We start from the raw sequence: 19,937 nt of genomic DNA on the forward strand, positions 1-19,937 counted from the left end.
TGCCCTCACTTGTTGAAGGCGCTTGGCTTGCCTGTGACGCCTCACTTGTTAAAGGCGCTTGCTTGCGCCTCACTTGTTGAAAGCGCTTGGCTTGCCTGTGGCGCGTCACTTGTTGAAAGCGCTTGGTTTGCCTGTAATGCCTCACTTGTTGAAGGAGCTTGGCTGCCTGTGACGCCTCACTGTTTGAACAACACGTAACTTGTCTTTAATTGCTAGGACAATCTTCTTCCTCTTAACACTTCCAGAACGATTGATGCTGCTACCAGACATATTCTTGGCCAAAAATGTTCAAAATTACTATGAAAATTAAGAAAGTTATTTAAAAAAATATTTCACTAATGGCGCAACACTGTGAGGCCGCACTGGTTGAGGTGTATAACTGTGACTTGTCTTTTATTGTTAGGACAACTTTCTTCCTCTTAACACCTCCAGAATGATTGATGCTGCTACCAGACATAGTCTTGGCCAAAAATGTTCAAAGTTACTATGAAAATAAAAAAGTTATTTAAAAAAATATTTCACTAATGGCGCAGCACTGTGTATAACACGAGGGACGGACGCACATGGGTTGACCAGTGTTGGACAGGTCCACTTGGGGCAGCCATAGCGTTACGTAGGCCGCCAGGAGGAAAAAAATTCACAATATTTTTGAAGGAAACTTCAGCCTGTGCACAATGCTTTTAGGAAACTTATTTGTTATTACATAATTACTAGTAGTTATTTTATTTGTTTTTGGCTATGATTAATTGTTTTAAAATTAATGGTAATTCCTGTACCCAGGTAGTCCCTCCTGACGCACCCCTCCCACCCTCCCAACACCACCCACCCACCCCACCCCCACCTACACCATGCGCCTCGAGTCTCGGGCAGACGGGATTAATACCGTATGGCCCGCCTCATGTTTTCATATACGGACAAAGGCACGATTATCCGGGGGACTGAACGGATAGTGTAATTTCTGCAGAAAACCTGCTTTAATCCGGTCCCTGTGGCTATTTTGGCTGGATATTGTGATAACTTTATCCGTTCACGATTTTGGCCGTATAAGGGCGTTTTTCGGATGTTCGAATCCCGGATAATCGCGGGGTTACAGTAGGTACCCGAGAATAAGTCGGCTTGTTTTGGGGTTGCACCTTCGGGAGGTCTGTAGTTTAACCTTGGGGAATTTAAATACAGTATAAGCATAACATGTATGTACACAGGCTTCTTGTCTCGCAAAGTGAATATTGTTCCACTCCAAAATTATAGATATACCTAAACTATTTTATATAAAGGGTGTTCCAGAATTAGCTATCAATATCTATGAAATCTCACAAATCTATTAAAAACCTACCTAATTTCATATTTTTGCCTAATTATGAAGCAAAAACATATTTATAAATCACGTCTAATCGTCTTTGAGAACTTTCAACTTCGTGCTCTGTCTGTATCCCTGCACATTTCACATCTAACCTTAGTGTTGCAAAACACATTTTGAAGCATGTCAGGAGTAGTGTCCTGCACTGCCAAGCTGAATGCATACTTTAAGTTCCTCTAAACAATTGATTCTTTGGTGACAAACCTTTGTTTTTATGAATCCTCATGCAAAGAAATCCTAGGATGTCAAATCCGGAGGCCGACGTCAAGGTCCTTCACGTCCAATCCACTGATGGAAAAGCATCTGTTGAACTATTTTCGGACTATTAGTGCTTAATGACATGGTGCTCCATCTTGTTGAAGCACATGATCATCAAAATAATGATGCCATTGTCAAAAAGCTGTGGTTCTAGAAACTGCTGAAGCATATCAAGGTAGACGGTGTCTGTTACAAATGCTTAACTCTCCGGCCTCTATGCCTATACAGTAATCCTGCAACACTGGGTTGCATGAAATAAATTATGAAAAAAAAAATTATTTTTCTTTTTGACATTTTTGATTAGCATCAAGGAAGGAAAAAAATCCAAATAAAAGAAGTCTCTCTATCTCTTGTGGTTTAGCTGTAGTGAGCCAAAGAAGTTGCATTTTTTTTTCCAGGGAAAATGAGGTGAGGTGCCACACAGGAATAACTGTTGATTTACAATATTTTCATTGTTACTCGCCTTTTGTATATAGTTTTTGGTTCTTACAAGTTGTATTGATGTCAAAGATGGGGTTCATTAGGTATAACTTTTAAAATGAAGGTACGTACAGATATACAGGTATAAATGCGAACAAGCCTGAATGGCTTGTTGACAGGTATAAATATAAACACACTACAGTATGCTGTAGTGTGCATACTGTATACACTACACTACTCCTAGTATAGCTGCCCTGCGTGTTCAGACACTAAATGGTGGTGGTGTCAGATATGGTCCTCATTTTTTTTAATAAGGCTACAGAAAGAAACTGAGGGACTCTAGATTTTTATTTCAATTTAAGGGATTATTACTGAAGGCCTGAACAGTGAGCACCATGTATGTTAAAGATGTTTAAATCTTAGGTCGTTTCCTACTACTTCATATGATGCGATGCACAGCCGAAGGGTTAACGAAAGAAGAATGGTCCATAAAGTTTAGATATAGTCCTTCAAAGCCATGCGTTAACTTTTGGGGAGAGGTTACCCTGAGATGATTTTGGGGCTTAGCATCCCCGTGGCCTGGTTCCTCAACCAGGCCCTCGTTGCTGGACTGGTCAACTAGGCTGTTGGACGCGGCTGGTCACAGCCTGACCTACGAGTCACAGCCTGTTTGATCAGGTATCATTTGGAAGTGTTTATCAAGAGTGAATGTTAAGTGCCATTTTATGAATTTAGATTTTTTTTTTTTTTCCAAACCAGATTGACTTCATTTGACTTCACTACATGTGGCAAAGTTCGCCTCAATTCTGAATAAGACTTTATGCAATAAACCTTTGTTATTGATTTGATCTACAAACTGCTCACCTTGATACTCAATTTGGATAATCTTCTTCACTTGAGGCATGCAGTACCTGAATGTGATAAGCCATTTTCATCTATGTCAAACATATGATTCTGTGAACTGTTGTCTTGGGTATGTTGAGTCTTCGACTGGCTTCCCTAACCTAACGTTATTGGTTTATCCTCCAGCAGTTATCGTTCTCTATCAATCCTCCTTTCATATTCTGTCCTTTGGTATCCCCTGCCCACTTTGTTGTGTACGAGCCCAGTTCTTTTTAAATTTCTTCGTAAGCTTACAAATTGCTTAGTCTGTAGGACCAATTCTGTGAAACTTCCTTGTAAATCTATCTCTGGTGTAATATTGTAATTTTTTTTTTTTAAGATACTGTATATACAAGAGTTGTTATATATTCATTAATAGTTAAGATTCTGAAAAAAGGAATGAAATAGTTTACAAATTTTTTAATTTATAATATTAACATGATAAACATCAATAAACTTTTTTTTTAGCTTGTCAGATTTCATAGAAATAGATACAGTAGCTAATTCTCAGACACTGTTTTTAAGGTCAAAGGTCATATCATGTGATTTTGAAATGAACAAAATTATAATTTAATGTAAAACTATTTTTGAGTGAAAATCGTGTTTGTTTAGCTTCATGCTAAGGAAACAAGTCCAACATGAAGGTTGTAGCTCAATTAGAAAAGTCATTTTTTATTTGTTGACCTCCCACCAAATGTAAGAAGTATTACCGGAACACGGGTCAAGGTTTCCAAGACACATTTGGAGAGTTTTTGCTAGATGTTACAGATTGGCCACATTTAGTGTATTTGTAAGCTTTGCAGGCTTCCTCAAGTGACATCCTTTCAGATCATGTTATTGTTAGCCAAGTCTGACCTCAGGCTGGGTTTTTCAAGAACAACAACTCTCAGAACTAATTACAGTCAGATGTTCATATCTAGCTTGCTAACTCTTTGTAATACATATTCCATGTTCTCTTTGCCTATCAACCACACAGAGACTAACCTATCTCGACAACATTTTTACCCGGGTGTTGTCTTCTCGGGTCCCTGCCTTGCTCAGTATTGTACAGCTGATGGTTTTTGGTAGGTCAGAGAGCGAAAGGCAGATATTCGTGAGTGTGCGGACATGTCCTTTACTTGTGAGTGTGCGGACAGTGGTGTATACATCTAAGATTACCTCATTGTCAAGTTTTTGCAAGGTGGCCACAGCTGGTGGCTCCAAATATGTTGTAAGATAACTGTTATTTGTAGCACTATTTGATATAAAACTAGAGTTCATCTCTTATATTTCTCATTTTTTTAATTTGGTAAATTTTGTTAATCCATTATTTGATAGCTTTGTATTTGGTAATATTTTTATGAATAAAAATCCTTCAGATGATTAAGGAGTTGGACATAGGGTATTTATTACATCTAATGTTGATTATAATTATTTAAAAAACTTCAGTATACATAATGCAATTTTGAAGTGAAGAATGAGGATATTGTTTTTGATTTAAAATTAGGGGTAAGAATGTTTTCTAGGTTACCTAGGAAAATGATTTGGTTTACAACTCAAATGCAAATGTATGTATAATTGGAGCTTGTCAAGCCAGATATAAAGTAAGACAAATACACAATGAGGCATAAGGTTAGTGCTGCTTAGGATGTTTGACATGGCGAAGCAGAGGATAGGGGGAGGACGGGGAGTCAGACAGTAAGTGATATGTTGGATAAACCGTCCACCGGAACATATCCGACTGTTCGGAACATACCCGAACATAGCCTGTTCGTGTGTTGTGCTCATGTGTTGGAGGTTAGTGCAACAGTCTCGGCAACACACCAGCGTGCATACTAATGAGGCGCCACTTGGTACTGTCAGTGTGTGTGTATAGCACCCTCCCTCCCCCCTCTCTCTCGCACATACTATTGCGTATTCGTGCACTCTCTCCTCAACCATAACAAATACAGGTGACCTAGTATATTACTAGAATCTTTTAGAAATTAATTCCTGAAAATTGTACTGTATAGTATAGGAATGGTGGATGGTAAACAAGTAGTAAATGATACCCACATCACTATAATCATCCCTGTCTTGCTCTTACCCCCCCCTTCCGTCTTGCTCTTACCCCCCCCTTCCGTCTTGCTCTTACCCCCCCCCTTCCGTCTTGCTCTTACCCCCCCCTTCCGTCTTGCTCTTACCCCCCCTTCCGTCTTGCTCTTACCCCCCCCCCCCTTCCGTCTTGCTCTTACCCCCCCCCTTCCGTCTTGCTCTTACCCCCCTTCCGTCTTGCTCTTACCCCCCCCTTCCGTCTTGCTCTTACCCCCCCCCCTTCCGTCTTCCTCTCGCCCCCCCCCCTTCCGTCTTCCTCTCGCCCCCCTTCCGTCTTCCTCTCGCACCCCTTCCGTCTTCCTCTCACCCCCCCCCCCTTCCGTCTTCCTCTCACCCCCCCCCCTTCCGTCTTCCTCTCACCCCCCCCTTCCGTCTTCCTCTCGCACCCCCTTCCGTCTTCCTCTCACCCCCCTTCCGTCTTCCTCTCACTCCCTCCTTCCGTCTTCCTCTCACCCCCCCTTCCGTCTTCCTCTCGCCCCCCTTCCATCTTCCTCTCGCCCCCCTTCCATCTTCCTCTCGCCCCCCCCCCCCCTTCCGTCTTCCTCTCGCCCCCCCTTCCGTCTTCCTCTCACCCCCCTTCCGTCTTCCTCTCACCCCCCTTCCGTCTTCCTCTCACCCCCCTTCCGTCTTCCTCTCACCCCCCCTGTCTTCCTCTCCCCCCCCCTGTCTTCCTCTCACCCCCTCCTGTCTTCCTCTCACCCCCCCTGTCTTCCTCTCAACCCCCCTGTCTTCCTCTCACCCCCCCCTGTCTTCCTCTAACCCCCCCCTGTCTTCCTCTAACCCCCCCCCCTGTCTTCCTCTAACCCCCCCCTGTCTTCCTCTAACCCCCCCCCCCTGTCTTCCTCTAACCCCCCCCTGTCTTCCTCTAACCCCCCCTGTCTTCCTCTAACCCCCCCCTGTCTTCCTCTAACCCCCCCCTGTCTTCCTCTCACCCCCCCCTGTCTTCCTCTCACCCCCCCCCCCCCCGTCTTCCTCTCACCCCCCCCCCCCCCGTCTTCCTCTCACCCCCCCCCCCCCGTCTTCCTCTCACCCCCCCCCCCGTCTTCCTCTCACCCCCCCCGTCTTCCTCTCACCCCCCCCCCGTCTTCCTCTCACCCCCCCCGTCTTCCTCTCACCCCCCCCGTCTTCCTCTCACCCCCCCCCGTCTTCCTCTCACCCCCCCGTCTTCCTCTCACCCCCCCTGTCTTCCTCTCAACCCCCCCCCCTGTCTTCCCCCTGGTAGATGAATTTTGTTCATCTACCCAGTCAATTCCCCTGAGAATTTTGTATGTGGTGATCATGTCTCCCTGAGCTCTTGTCTTCTAGCATCGTCAAGTGCAATTCACGCAGCCTTTCCTTGTAACTCGTGCCTCTTTTGTGTGTGTGTGTAATTACCTAAGTGTAGTTACAGGATGAGAGCTACGCTCGTGGTGCACCGTATGTTAGGTTGTCCTGACCTCACGTAACCTTCTGTGGGTAGAGCTGTGTCTTGTGTCCGGTATTTCATTAAGTACACAGCGGTAGGTAGGCACAGGGGTAGGTCGGCACAGTGGGTGGGTAGGCACAGCACACAGGGGGATGGGTAGGCATAGTGTGCAGAGGGCAGGTAGGCACAGTGCACAGGGGTGGGTAGATATGTTAAGGGAAGAACTGGACAGTCGGATGGCCCTCACAGTGCTGTACATGGGGCCTTGTATTAACAACGGTTAAGTAAATTTTCTTCATAGAGATATTATTGGTACTGTTAAATGATACCTCAATGTTAAAACAATGAGGGATTACTAAACCTTATCTATATAAAGCTGATAAAGGGGTCAGCCTCGTATTATGATGCTTGATAAGGCAAGGGGTGTCGAGTCCCAATATGTTTGTGCCTTACGCTAAGACTGGGTTCCTCCCTGGGCAGTCCAGGTGCTCTCGAGTATCCACCCAAGTAGCGGCCCTTCTCCCACACACTGCCATAAATACTTGCCCCCTTCACTGCTCTTCACCATCCTACCACCTCCATCCACTGCTGCTCCCGCTGCTCTATGAACAAGGTTGCTTAGTTTAATTAAGCATATTTCATGTGTGTGCTATTCTAATAGACTATCCATGAACCTGGGGGGAAATGTATTGGCCTAGTTACGCTTGCGCAGGGTTGAGCTTCGGCTCTTCGGTCCTGCCTATGAGCTCTCAATGGCTTTTATATACCTATGCCATGTTACAGCTTGTGAACTTCATGTTGTCTACTTCTTGTTGGTCTCGGGAATTGGTGTCCTGGTCTCTGACTAGAACTATTAGTTGATGGTCTGGTCAACCAGGCCGATTGATTATCTATCCTTCGAAAGTGTTTATCAAGTTTTCTTTCGAACACATAACAAGTTGGCAAGTTATGTTGTCCCTTAAGTTTGCAGGGGAAACTATTAAAATCTTGGGCTCTTGATGTTGATAGAATTGTCTCCCAGCACACCCATTGCACTTGCCTTCTGATGTCTTAAGTAGTCATTTCCACTAGCAATGTCTACTTACTTCTTCACCACATAATGTAAACTAGTGCAAAAGGATTGAAGACTGCATAGAATGTCTTAATCGTACCCCCAGAGGATGTTTAACACAGTAGATTGTTGCAGTATCCATATACACTTTGTATCCACTTCTAATTACATTTGTGGTTGCAACTATTGTTTGTAGTGTAATTGTTACGTATAATAATGTACCTGAACATATTGCAGTTTAGTCACTTATATTAGGTAAAACTTTGCATATTAAACTATTGGATATTGCTGAACTATATTGCAGTTTACACAGAGGTGACTTATTTACATGCATCATATAATTTATTTGCATATTGGACTTTTATCTGTTAAAGGCAAAATGAGGATAGTGCAAGAATCAGGTATTCCCTCTCCCTTCTGTTATCACATCCTTCTTCAGTCTCTTCCTTACTGCCTAGTGCCATCTGAGTCTCTACCCTCCCAGGCGTGCCTACTAAATCATACCTTAAATATCTAAAGGTAGTTCTTATATTGACCAACCGAGCATGGGCAACTAATGCTATCCTTTTGATGTGGACGTCGGGAGAAAAGTTTGGTATGATATCAACCCCCAGATTTTTTCTCTACTCAATTTTTTAAGTGTGGCTTCCTGCTATGTCTTAATTTCAATACTTTGGATTTCCCCGAGGAAATCCTCGGGGAAATTTCCCCTCTAATAGCCATTTGGTGGACCATTCTTTCAGTTTGTCCCAGTCATCTTGTAGCCTCTTGCTATCTTCTGTCTTAATCCTCAACATAATTTTTTGCATCGTCAGTAAACATTGAGAGGAATGAGTCTAATTCCTCAGGCAGATCCGAGGGATTAGAAAAATTGGACTTCATTATATACTAAAAAACAAAAACAAACAAAAAAGAACCCTGATTTAATAATAGTCAAGAACACCCCAAATAAACAATACGACCCTCTCCAAAAAGCAAAAGTGGCATACAAATTTACATCCTCCAATGACTGATAAAGCTGGTGTCTCAAGGATACAAAAATCCTGGAATCTCCCACTCGCCTAACGATTGCAAATCCTGGAATGTATACTTGAAAGAAGAAAAAAAACTTTAACATTCAGAATAATGGCTTTAGTTAACCAATCCACACACTAGAAAATGAAGGGACGACGACGTTTCGGTCCGTCCTGGACCATTCACAATCGACTTGAGAATGGTCCAGGACGGACCGAAACGTCGTGGTCCCTTCACTTTCTAGTGTGTGGATTGGTCAACCTACTTCAGCTACGTTATTGTGACAAATCGCCTGTGATGGCTTTAGTTCCTTGCCAACAGACGCACCAAATATCACGGGTTAATGTCTCTACCGAGGTCTTCACACCCCTCAGAGTTTTACCCAATGCCTTATCCAAAGTTTGACCCTAAACCAACCCCAATCTTTTTTCTATGTTAAATGACCCCTATTCCCTTACCCTGTGTTTGATTGGCCGTTCACTTCGCCCCACAATCCTTCGACTCTACATTGTGCATTTCAGCAAAAAATGTGCATCAGGTATTCATTCCTTTCCCTGAAAATAATTAAAAAAAAAAAAATCCTGTAAAAGAATACATTTATAAAAATGGGTATTTTTCTATACCTATTTTTTAAAATCTGACCTATGGTGTGCCAAATTTAGATGACTAGTCGCTACAAGAAGGTTTATTAGGTTATTAAAATGGACGAAAAAGTGGCAGATGCCGTTTAATACTATCATTTATTTGCCCCCCTAAGCCTAAATGATGATAGTTAACATATAACAGGTAGACAATGTTGAAATTGTTAAATCTAAGTGAAAACAGATTTGGGAGTCATGGGTTTAAAATAAGGATATCGAGCATAAAAAAAAAATCAAGGTATAAATGTATGGGAACGAGACGCATAGGATTTTGGTGTTCATATCTAGCCTATGTAGTAACCAAGCTTTCTTGTTTGACAGTTTGTGATAAGTTTGTTTTAATTTAACAATATTGAAAACGTTACTGAGTGAACAAATCCACAAGGGCCGTGACGAGGATTCGAACCGACGTCCTAGAGTACAGTATCCCAGACGCTGCCTTAATCAACTGAGCTTATTTGTGGATTTGTTCATTTAATACACCACCCTATTGTGATTTCTGTGTGTAACGTTACTGAATGTTTTTTCACTCATTGTTATACGAGCCAAAAAGTAATCGAATTTGGCAATAATTTGACGCAATCCATTTTTTTAAAATTGGGCTTCCAGCGTTAAATTTGGTGTTGTATTGACTCCCAGTTCTTTGTCCTCTGGGATAAGGTTACTTCTTTCATCTCAAACTGGTCCTGTGATCTTGCTCATAATTAAATATCTTTGCACTTCTCAAGAGTTACATTCCCGTAGCCATCTGTAAGTTCACATCTGAATTTGAATGGTCTCGTCTGCATTTTCTTAATCGTATATCTTAACTCTAACTTTATATGGTGTGCCAACTTTGACCTGGAATGTCTGTTTAGAAACAGCTTTAATCATTTCTAACACTAACCCTTGTGGGTACTAGCTATTGACCACTATCTCTATGACCTTCTGCTTCCCGTCAGAGAGATCTTCTCCGAGGCATGCAAGTGTTTTCCCAGGGTTTTCGTTCGAGGGTGTGTTTTTGGTGTTTGCGTTGTGATGCATACTGGGCGTGTGCGCATACATGGTTGCACGTGCTTACATACATACGCCCATAGATATATGCCCGACTGGACGTGTTGCAATATTTGCACATATAGATGAATGTGGGCGTGTTTGGTGCGACGGTCTGGTTCACTGTCTGGCCCACTGTTTTCTCGTGTAATCTCCGAGTGAGGATGGGCGTGCGGGCGGGCGTGTGCGTGTGGTGGCTGTGGCAGGTGTGTATGGGATCGATGCGTGCGTGGTGTTGCGTGCGTGTGCGCGTGGTGCGGGCGTGGCGGGGCAGTGCGGCTGCGCCGGGGTAGCTGCGCGACAGGCCACGCGCTGCACTCAGTCGCTTTCTAGACTTGGTGCTGAGCAGGTGGTCTGCGCTGCACTACCTGCCAGGTCAAGTCGGGCCCGGAGCGCGCAGTGCTAGTGTTGGTGCCGCAGTGCAAAGTGTCGGTGCTCGCGCACATACAACGCCTTCTTGCCTTCTGCCGCAGCTGCCACACTTGTCACGCAGCAGCAGAAGCAGCCGCAGGAGCGCAGCCGCCGCCCTGCTCCACCGCCATCTTGAGCCTCTACACACCCCTCCACCACCTCCCTTGCTGCTGCTGCTACTGCTGCTGCTGCTGCTGCTGCAATCGTCGCCAGTGTGGGCACCGTGCCTTGCAGCTCCGCCTCTTGTGGACGCCCAAAGTCGCTGCTCTGGTTGTGTAGTTGGTGGCCCAATATGGCCCTGCAGTAGGTGGGTGGTTGGCCAGTGTGTATCCGTGGTCTCGCGCCCCCAGCACGGCTCACGCCCCCGTGTGTGTGCGCCGCCCGCGGCCGCCCGCGCCCCGGGAGCCTGGGGGACCAGCATGAGAGCGCCTCCCCTGCTGCCCCTGTGACCTCACTCATCAGTTACCACTGCCGCCACTCCCTTGGGTAAGCTTCTGCAGCAGCAGCAGCCGCTGCCGTCGTCGCCGCCCTGGTGTTGTCTGCTACACCCACACCCTCCCGATCCCTGTCTGGCTCGGCTACCTGCTTCCCCAAACCTCCGCACCTTCTATTTCATGACCGCCTTCATCCTGTTTCAGTACACACACCAGCTGCTGGATACTTTTATGGGTCGGCTGCTCTTTGCATGCATGATGCTCTTCTGGTTGGGTGTGTGGCAATTGACTGGTTGGGTGTGGGGGTTTGGGCTACCTGTCGTGGGGGTTGGCTGAAGCAGGATATCAACAGCGCTGGTTATTGACTCGCAGCAGATCTAGCAGTGAACCCTTTCAGGGCTGGTCAACTATTACTTGGTTCTTAGTCCATGGCTGGATGGACGGCCTGGCCTGAACAGTCATACGTCTGCCCACCTACACTAACACTGGTTGGTCCTGGGATGGGTTTGGGTTGGCCCTGAGGTGGGTGGATGGATGAGTTTGGGTTGGCCCTGAGGTGGGGGGATGGATGGGTTTGGGTTGGCCCTGAGGTGGGTGGATGGATGGGTTTGGGTTGGCCCTGAGGTGGGTGGATGGATGGGTTTGGGTTGGCCCTGAGGTGGGTGGATGGATGGGTTTGGGTTGGCCCTGGGGTGGGTGGGTGGATGGGTTTGGGCTGGTCCTGGGGTGGGTGGATGGATGGGTTTGGGTTGGCCCTGGGGTGGGTGGGTGGATGGGTTTGGGCTGGTCCTGGGGTGGGTGGGTCGATGCGTTTGGGCTGGTCCTGGGTGGGTGGGTGGGTCGGTGCGTTTGGGCTGGTCCTGGGTGGGTGGGTCGGTGCGTTTGGGCTGGTCCTGGGTGGGTGGGTCGGTGCGTTTGGGCTGGTCCTATCGGTGCGTTTGGGCTGGTCCTGGGTGGGTGGGTGGGTCGGTGCGTTTGGGCTGGTCCCAGTCGGTGCGTTTGGGCTGGTCCTGGGTGGGTGGGTCGGTGCGTTTGGGCTGGTCCCGGGTGGGTGGGTGGGTTTGGGCTGGTCCTGGGTGGGTGGGTTTGGGCTGGTCCTGGGTGGGTGGGTTTGGGCTGGTCCTGGGTGGGTGGGTTTGGGCTGGTCCTGGGTGGGTTGGCTGGTCTGGGTGGGTGGTGGGTTTTGGCTGGTCCTGGGTGGGTGTGTTTGGGCTGGTCCTGGGTGGGTGGGTGGGTGGGTTTGGGCTGGTCCTGGGTGGGTGGGTGGGTTGGTTTGGGCTGGTCCTGGGTGGGTGGGTGGGTTGGTTTGGGCTGGTCCTGGGTGGGTGGGTGGGTTGGTTTGGGCTGGTCCTGGGTGGGTGGGTGGGTGGGTTTGGGCTGGTCCTGGGTGGGTGGGTGGGTGGGTTTGGGCTGGTCCTGGGTGGGTTGGCCTTTAAGAAGGTTGAGTGGCCCCGTGGCTTGTGCACTCGCCTAGCTGTGCCTACGTGTGGAGTGTTACCTGTCTTGACTGTCCGTGGATGTGTTTACCTAGATGAGCTTGCAGGATCGAGCTTACGCCCGTAAGCACCCGCATTTTGACCATTAATAATTAAACACAGTGAATCTCTTCACTTTTTTTATCATACTATGTATAGTCTTAATTGAAAACTATATCGAATTAGCCTCGACACTTAAATTGAATATTTCGTATAACATCTGTGACTTGATTGCTCCACCCCTCGCTCGAGTAGTAGTAGAGGGGCCCCCTTGCTCTACTGTTCCTCATTTTGACTATTGCTACTCAATTAGGTCACGTCCCCCTAGGATCTTGTAAGTCATTATCATGTCTGCACCATCCTCCACCACCCACTTCCAACCCTGTATGGCAAGGTCCAGTTTCCTCGGCCTCTTTTCATGGTTATGTTGCTGTGAATCTTTGCATTTTTTTATGTAGAGGTTCCATGTTGGTGGCGTCATATTCAAGGATTATCAAATTGTGCTTGGAAGGCACAATCAGAGATCACTGTATAAACATCAGAGGCCCGCGGTTGTTCAACATCCTCCCAGCGAGTATAAGAAATATTGTGGGAACCGTGGACATCAAGAGGAAACTAGATTGTCTAAAAGTGCTGGACCAACAGACCTGTGGTGGATATGTTGGGAGCCGGTCGGCCGAGCGGACAGCACACTGAACTTGTGATCATGTGGTTCCGGGTTCGATCCCAGGCGCCGGCGAGAAACAATGGGCAGAGTTTCTTTCACCCTATGCCTCTGTTACCTAGCAGTAAAATAGGTACCTAGGTGTTAGTCAGCTGTCACGGGCTGCTTCCTGGGGGTGGAACGACCGGGCCGCGGGACACTAAAAAGCCTCGAAATCATCTCAAGATAACCTCCAAGCAACAGCCTGGTGGACCAAGCTGTCACAAGTCAAGCCTGGCCTCAGTTCGGGCTTGGAGTAAAACTCCCAGAACGCTATCAAGCAGGAAAGGTCCTTTTTCCAAGTTACCGAAGGATATCCGGACGTTTGTTTACATGGCATATGCTGCCGACGCTTTTATGCTGATACACGTCTCTGGCGTTGGATCCAGAATGGTTAACTCCAAAGTCATTTTCGGACGTGGAAAGTTAATCTTTCCCATATTCTGTAGTGTATTATATTCACGTAACTTACAATTGTCTAGTTTAGTTATGCAGCCATTTCTCAACTGGGTTATGATTAGTACACAAGATTGCGTGCTGTGGCATTTAAGTCGTGAACCAGACGCCACATAATTGCCGGAACAACCGTGGACATCTTCGAGAAAACTAAATTCTAAAAGCAGTGTCGGACCAACCCGGGCTGTGGTGGGTATGTGGGCCTGCGGGCCGCTCCAAGCAACAGCCTGGTGGACCAAACTCTCACAAGTCGACCCTGGCCTCGGGCTTGGGGAAGTAGAGGGGTGCAATTTACAATATATTGTAGATCACCTCCAGTTTTACGACTTCTCGTTAGTTACTAAGAACAGTCAGCTAACATTGGTATGTGTTGCTCACTACGCTAGGTCGCTTACTTGTATTAGGAACAGATTGGGACCTAGTACCGACTCCTGAGGTACTCCACTTTTGTCCTTTCTCCTGTTTGGATTCGGTCTGAATATGGTGCGAAATTCGGCCCCACGAGGTACTGTCCTCAAAGTTATTTCCCGCCAAACACGACGAAACTACAACGTTGCTGCAACGTTCGATCAAGGTTTAATTTAATACCCAACAGTTGTAATAACTTGTAACAACGTTTTAATACCTCATAAAACATTATAACAAGCTGTAACAACTTTATTACAAGTTTTAACAAGGGATTCATAGGGCCCGTTACGTTGTGTTTGCAGGGTTTTTCTCGTCCTCATAAGAAGACATTGACAATAATACAAGCTAAAGTTTCGAGTCATCCATTGCTGTTACCAAAATAAGTTGGTAAATTGCATCAGGAGAGAGAGAATTATCAGGAGAAAGCACCAAGCCATTACGACTATATAGCACTTGGGTCAGGATAAGGATTTGGGATGGGACGATGAGGAAAGGAATGGTACCCAACCACTTGTGGACGGTTAGGGATTGAACGCCGACCTGCATGAAGCGAAACCGTCGCTCTACCATCCAGCCCAAGTGGTTGGATAATTGCATCAGGAGATAATGGGGAAAAAAATTGAAAAAGGGCTTGAAATAGCGACCGAACAAATATGTTCATCAGTAACAGATTACAATTACTTTGGTACAGGAAAAACTAAAACTTTAATAGAAGTAAATGATATGTCATTCTTAGAAAGAAGCGCGTGGCCAACTCGAAGGCCTTGTGTTTAGAAAACACAATAAAACTCATTGTGATAACCAGGAAAATACTTCAAAGCATTGGTGCTATCTCTTGTGGCTGACGAGATTGCACAACTGGAAAATGTAGAGGTCATTCACTGTACTCGCCTAGTTGTGCTTGCAGGGGTTGAGGTTTGGTTCCTTGGTCCTGCCTCTCAGCTGTTAATCAAATGATTCGGGGGACAGGTCTAGTGTGATATCAACCCCACATATCTTTCTCTTGTCCTGACTCTTGAAGGATTTCCTATTCCAGCTGGTAGCTTGGGTTTGGCCTCCTGCTCCCTATGCCCATCATCACTTTGCACTTGCTCGAGTTAAACGCTAGTAGCCATTTGTTGGACCATTCCTTTGGTCTGTCCAGATCATCCTGTAGCCTCTTGCAGCCCTCTTCTGTCTTAAAATCCTTCTCGTAATTTTAACATCAGCAAACATTGAGAGCAATGAGTATACCTTCTGGAAGATCATTCACGTATATCAGAAACAAGATAGGTCCAAGTACAGAACCCTGTGGGACTCAGCTGGTGACATCACGCACGTCTGAGGTCTCGCCCATCACAGTAATTCTGTTTCCTGTTGCTTAGGTACTCCCTTATCCATTGGAACACCCTACACCATCAGCTTGTTTCTCCAACTTATACAACTGTCTCTTATGGGGTACCGTGAAAACACTTTGACAGTCCAAGAGAAGGCAGTCTGGCCATCCTTCTCTTGCTTAATGCTTGTTGCTTGGTCATAGAATTATATTTAACCTGACTTGCTATTTAATTTAACTATTCTATTCTATTTAACCCATGACTTGCCATCCCTTAACCCATGCTGGTGGTGTTAGTCCCTTTCCAGAAATGCTACCGAGCTTTTTCTCACGATCTTCTTCACCTTGCATGTTATACAAGTTAAGGACACCGACCTGTAGTTTAGGGTGTCCTGCCTGTCCCCAGTTTTGTATATTAGGACTACGTTAGCTCTATGCACTGAATCAGTAATGCATTTAAACTACTAGAATACCTGAAGTGCCCGCTGTATTCCATGGAACTTAGGTGAGAGATCGCGTAATATAGATATGGAAGATCAGGTTCTAAAACGGCACAATACAGTTACAGCATACTGAATTACGACGTACTGGAGTGAGATGGAAGTGTAAAATAAATCCATTGAAAAGTTGGGATGCAATAAACTCAATTAGCGAGAACCACGTGATGGCTTGTCTTTTCAACCTGTTCTTGTTATATCACGTCACATTTAGACGTATACTTTATCTAATAGCCAAAAACTGATTTACAAGAAATTTACATAATGTCCTGTTATGTATGTCCTTATATTGGGTAGGTTAGGGCACAACAGTTTCTTGGCGTCGCAAACGCTGGCGAAGAACGGGCTCTATCTTTTAGCTACAAATACGGCCACATAGACCGGACAATTGGCTTACGGGCTCACCATAGCCCGTGCTACTTAGAATTTAAAATTCCAGGTAGCGAATCTTTAACAACCACCACCACCTGACAAGTTGCCAGGGAAGGACACTGGCCAGACTGTAGGAGTAAACATGCAAACTCTACAAATAAGTAAGCACAGACCAATGTTTAAGCTTGAAATGACTGACAAAAGTCTTGAGATATTAAGCAAGAAATGTAAGCTTTTTTCTTACCATCATCGATTAACTTCGTGGTTCGACGGGATGGTTTCGGGTAAGGTAATACCGGAACCTCTTTACTATGTGGGATCAGTCATTGGATGACTCGTTATCAGCCGTGTTGTTGCACTGGACATGGCAGATGCCTTTGATAAGAATGTGGCACCTATTTGTTGCAAAGACAACCTAAACGAACATGACCTAACCTTCCTAGGCCTAATTCAAGCTATCTACGGCCTAATATAGGCCATATGTGTTATATTAGGTCTAGGACTATTGAAGTTTGCTTTTAGTCTTAGTTTTTTTGACTTATAAAGTGAAGAGTATCAAATTCTACTATCTAGTTGTCTTTACTATTTGTACGTATTTGTACTATGATGCACTATAGTTACAAACAGTACTATCTAAATAGAATAGATCGTATGAATAATTTTTATGGCATTCAGAACACACATGTCTGAGTAACTTGTGTATAGACTACATTACACACAAATCACAATAGCGTGATGTATCAAATGAACAAATTCACAAAAGCCGTGATGAGGGTTCGTTCCTACATCCGAGAGGATCCCAGACGCTGCCTTAATCGACTAAGCTACGAAATGGTATAAGAATTGCAACTGGGAAATCAGCTTGACCTACCACGAATCCTGTAGTCAAGTTGATTTCCCGGTTGCAATTCTTATACTATGTCGTAGCTCGGTCGATTAAGGAGTGTCTGGGATCCTCTCGGACGTAGGTTCGAACCCTCGTCACGGCCCTTGTGGATTTGTTCATTGTTTGTAGACTATTAACGGTTATGGTAGATGAACTAAAATATATATTAATATATTTTTTCTTTTCTTTTCAGATTTTTTAGTTTTGTAATTTTTAGAAATGAATGATTTGGATAGTTTACGACAAGAAGCAGAAAGACTAAAGAACACAATACGAGTAAGTACCACTTTGATGTTTTGTTGTTTGTAAGGCACTTACTGCCTTCTCTCACTGTCTTAGTCTCTTGCCCATTGCTTCCCTTACCTTCCCTAGTCTCCCTTTTCCTGGTAAACTGTCTCTTCTGATATCTTTTTCCCACACAATCCCAGAACACTGTATAAACATCAAAGGTCCATGGCTGTTTAGTATCCTTCCAGGAAGCTCAGGAAATATTACTGGAACAAAAGTGGACTTCAAGAAAAGAAGTGCCGGGATAACAGTTCTGGTGGATACGAGGGCCAGTGGAATGATCCAAGCAACAATTTGTTGGACCAGGCTCTCACGTCAAGCCTGGTCCCACCCAAGGTGGGCTTGGGGGAGTAGGCCTCTCAAAACCCTCAACAGGTAAAACCCTTCCTTCTGGTAGCTTTACCACACCCATTCCATCTGGTAGCTTCTCCTCAACCCCTTCCTTCTCGTAGCTTTACCACACTCATTCCATCTGGTAGCTTCTCCTCAACCCCTTCCTTCTCATAGCTTTCCATCCCTTCTGTTTTCCACATATCTCATTTATCTTCCATTTTTCTGCTTCTCTCCCTTTCTCTCGCCTTCACGTGCTCTCATTTCTGATCTTGGGCTTTCCATCCCACTGTGTTAACCATCTTACCATGAGTCCTGTGTTTGGTAGACCTGACAGCAATACGGTTTGTATTGATGGTGTTGTCTTATTTTATTTCTTTGTGAATTATAAACTTTGTAATCACTATAGCGTTGGCGAAATGATGTGTTGTATCTTAAAGTTGCTCCGTCATATACTGTAAGGATCAGCTCTGCTCTCTTATACGTCTACTACTGTCTGTCTACTGACATAATCAGTTCACGGAGTGGGTTTAGGCACGGTATAATATGTAAAATAGCTCTACTGAAAGTTTGGGTTGGAAGGATATGTACACTAAGGGGCCTCGATGACCTTCACTAATTACATTAAATATACAGAAAATGGCCAGCAGGCTTGTATCTGGTTTCAAAATTGAACCCAAGAGGTACTGTACCTCTTATTAAGACTCCTCCCACGCCGGATTGAAGCTGCTCGCATGGAGAGTAACAGATCAGTGTCGTGTGTGTGTGTGTGTGTGTGTGTGTGTGTGTGTGTGTGTGTTAGTCGACAAACTGTGTATTAGTGCTAAGGGACAAGGAAGGAGGATGTACAAATCTTAGGCGTACTGGGCATTTCTTGCTCAAGGCGTTGAATGAACATCTTGGCAATTAACATACTGTGTACCTTACAGCGCACCTTCACGCCCTCCCAGTTCATTGGAAGCCTCAGACACCCTGGAGGGTTCAGTAGAACTCCTTAAAGTTGCAATCCTTTTACCCTGAGGTGTGATAAGGTTCAAATCCTCGTCACGACTCCTACGGATGTTCTTTGTCAACTCCAACATTGGTATTTCGGCACACAAGAGCTCCCGTCAGTACAGTTACAACCCCGCTCCTGTGCCAGGTAAGTCTACTACGGGCTCACCATAGCCCGTGCTACTTGGAACATTTTGTTCCGAGTAGCTGTGAATCTTAAACATGATCATCTCGTGAGTGTAGTGCGTGGAGCCAGTGGTAAACACAGCAGTCTGCGCCAGACGTTAGCCATCGGGATCTTCACAGGCACTGAGAACTCTCTCACTGGGTCGGGATGCCAATAAGCGCCAGAAATGGTATCTGAAAGCACGGAAATATTTGTATTACGTAACAATTCGATGTATAGGATAATAAATACGCTTACCATCAAGTATAATCCGCCCGCGTACGCACTGTACCGAAGGGGGGGGGGGGAGATTATATTACCATATTACAACACTAGAATATTTATAACCAGTCGATTGTTGTATTTGGATATTGCCACATCGCCAACGCATTTCCACATACAATTTTGGGTAACATGACGCCTTAGGCTTATCGAGGCCCCACTGCCCCGTTGATTAGCTGCTAACCTTCTCCTTGATGGAACATAATTCTCAAACTTATAGGCATCTTATTTATCGGTAGATGAAGAGGTGTACCTATTGGTAGATGAAGAGACGTCAGATGAAAGGTAGTGTGCACAACTATTTCTATCCCACCTGGGGATAGAAATACTAAGATAATATTAAAACACGACTAAAACAGAAGCAAAAAGGAAACAGGGAAAAGGGAAGAAACCCCACCTCCATTTAAAACTTTGACCCAAATATCAGAGTAACAAGATTATCGCAAATAACCGAACTCAATTACGGGCTCACCATAGCCCATGCTACATGGACATTTCGTTCTGAGTAGCTAAATCTAAAACAATAAGGATAGAAATAGTTGTGCACGCAAGTCACAGGACCCATGTAGAAAAGTAAAGGTAACAGACACTAAAGTGGTCAAAAATGGTTTCAACAAACACAAATAACCCAGGCAGAGAAACTACAGTGATTAAGGCAAAAATGAACTAGCATCACAGGTGAAGAAATCCAAGAATAAGTCATGCAGGAAATAGGATAAAGCACACACTACCTTAAGAGTGTAAGGAGCTAAACCGAAATCTTTAAGTAATACGAGGGTGTTTGTATA

General features: G+C 45.2%; 1 protein-coding gene across 12 annotated transcripts in view; it reads left to right on the top strand.

The window, feature by feature from the left end:
* Positions 1-19,937, top strand: part of Gbeta13F (guanine nucleotide-binding protein subunit beta-1) — a 92,070-nt gene that overhangs the window by 22,235 nt on the left and 49,898 nt on the right. For 11 of the 12 annotated variants that reach the window (XM_069303120.1, XM_069303121.1, XM_069303118.1 and 8 more), the window contains one exon: positions 17,284-17,366. In XM_069303120.1, coding sequence (XP_069159221.1) covers positions 17,310-17,366 — 57 coding nt within the window. In that variant the 5' untranslated portion in view covers positions 17,284-17,309. Of the gene's footprint in view, positions 1-10,400; positions 11,031-17,283; positions 17,367-19,937 lie in introns of those variants that run through there. The other variant, XM_045750204.2, reaches the window with a different exon arrangement.

This window comes from Procambarus clarkii, chromosome 49 (assembly GCF_040958095.1).
Source record: "Procambarus clarkii isolate CNS0578487 chromosome 49, FALCON_Pclarkii_2.0, whole genome shotgun sequence".
NCBI classification, from domain to species: domain Eukaryota; kingdom Metazoa; phylum Arthropoda; class Malacostraca; order Decapoda; family Cambaridae; genus Procambarus; species Procambarus clarkii.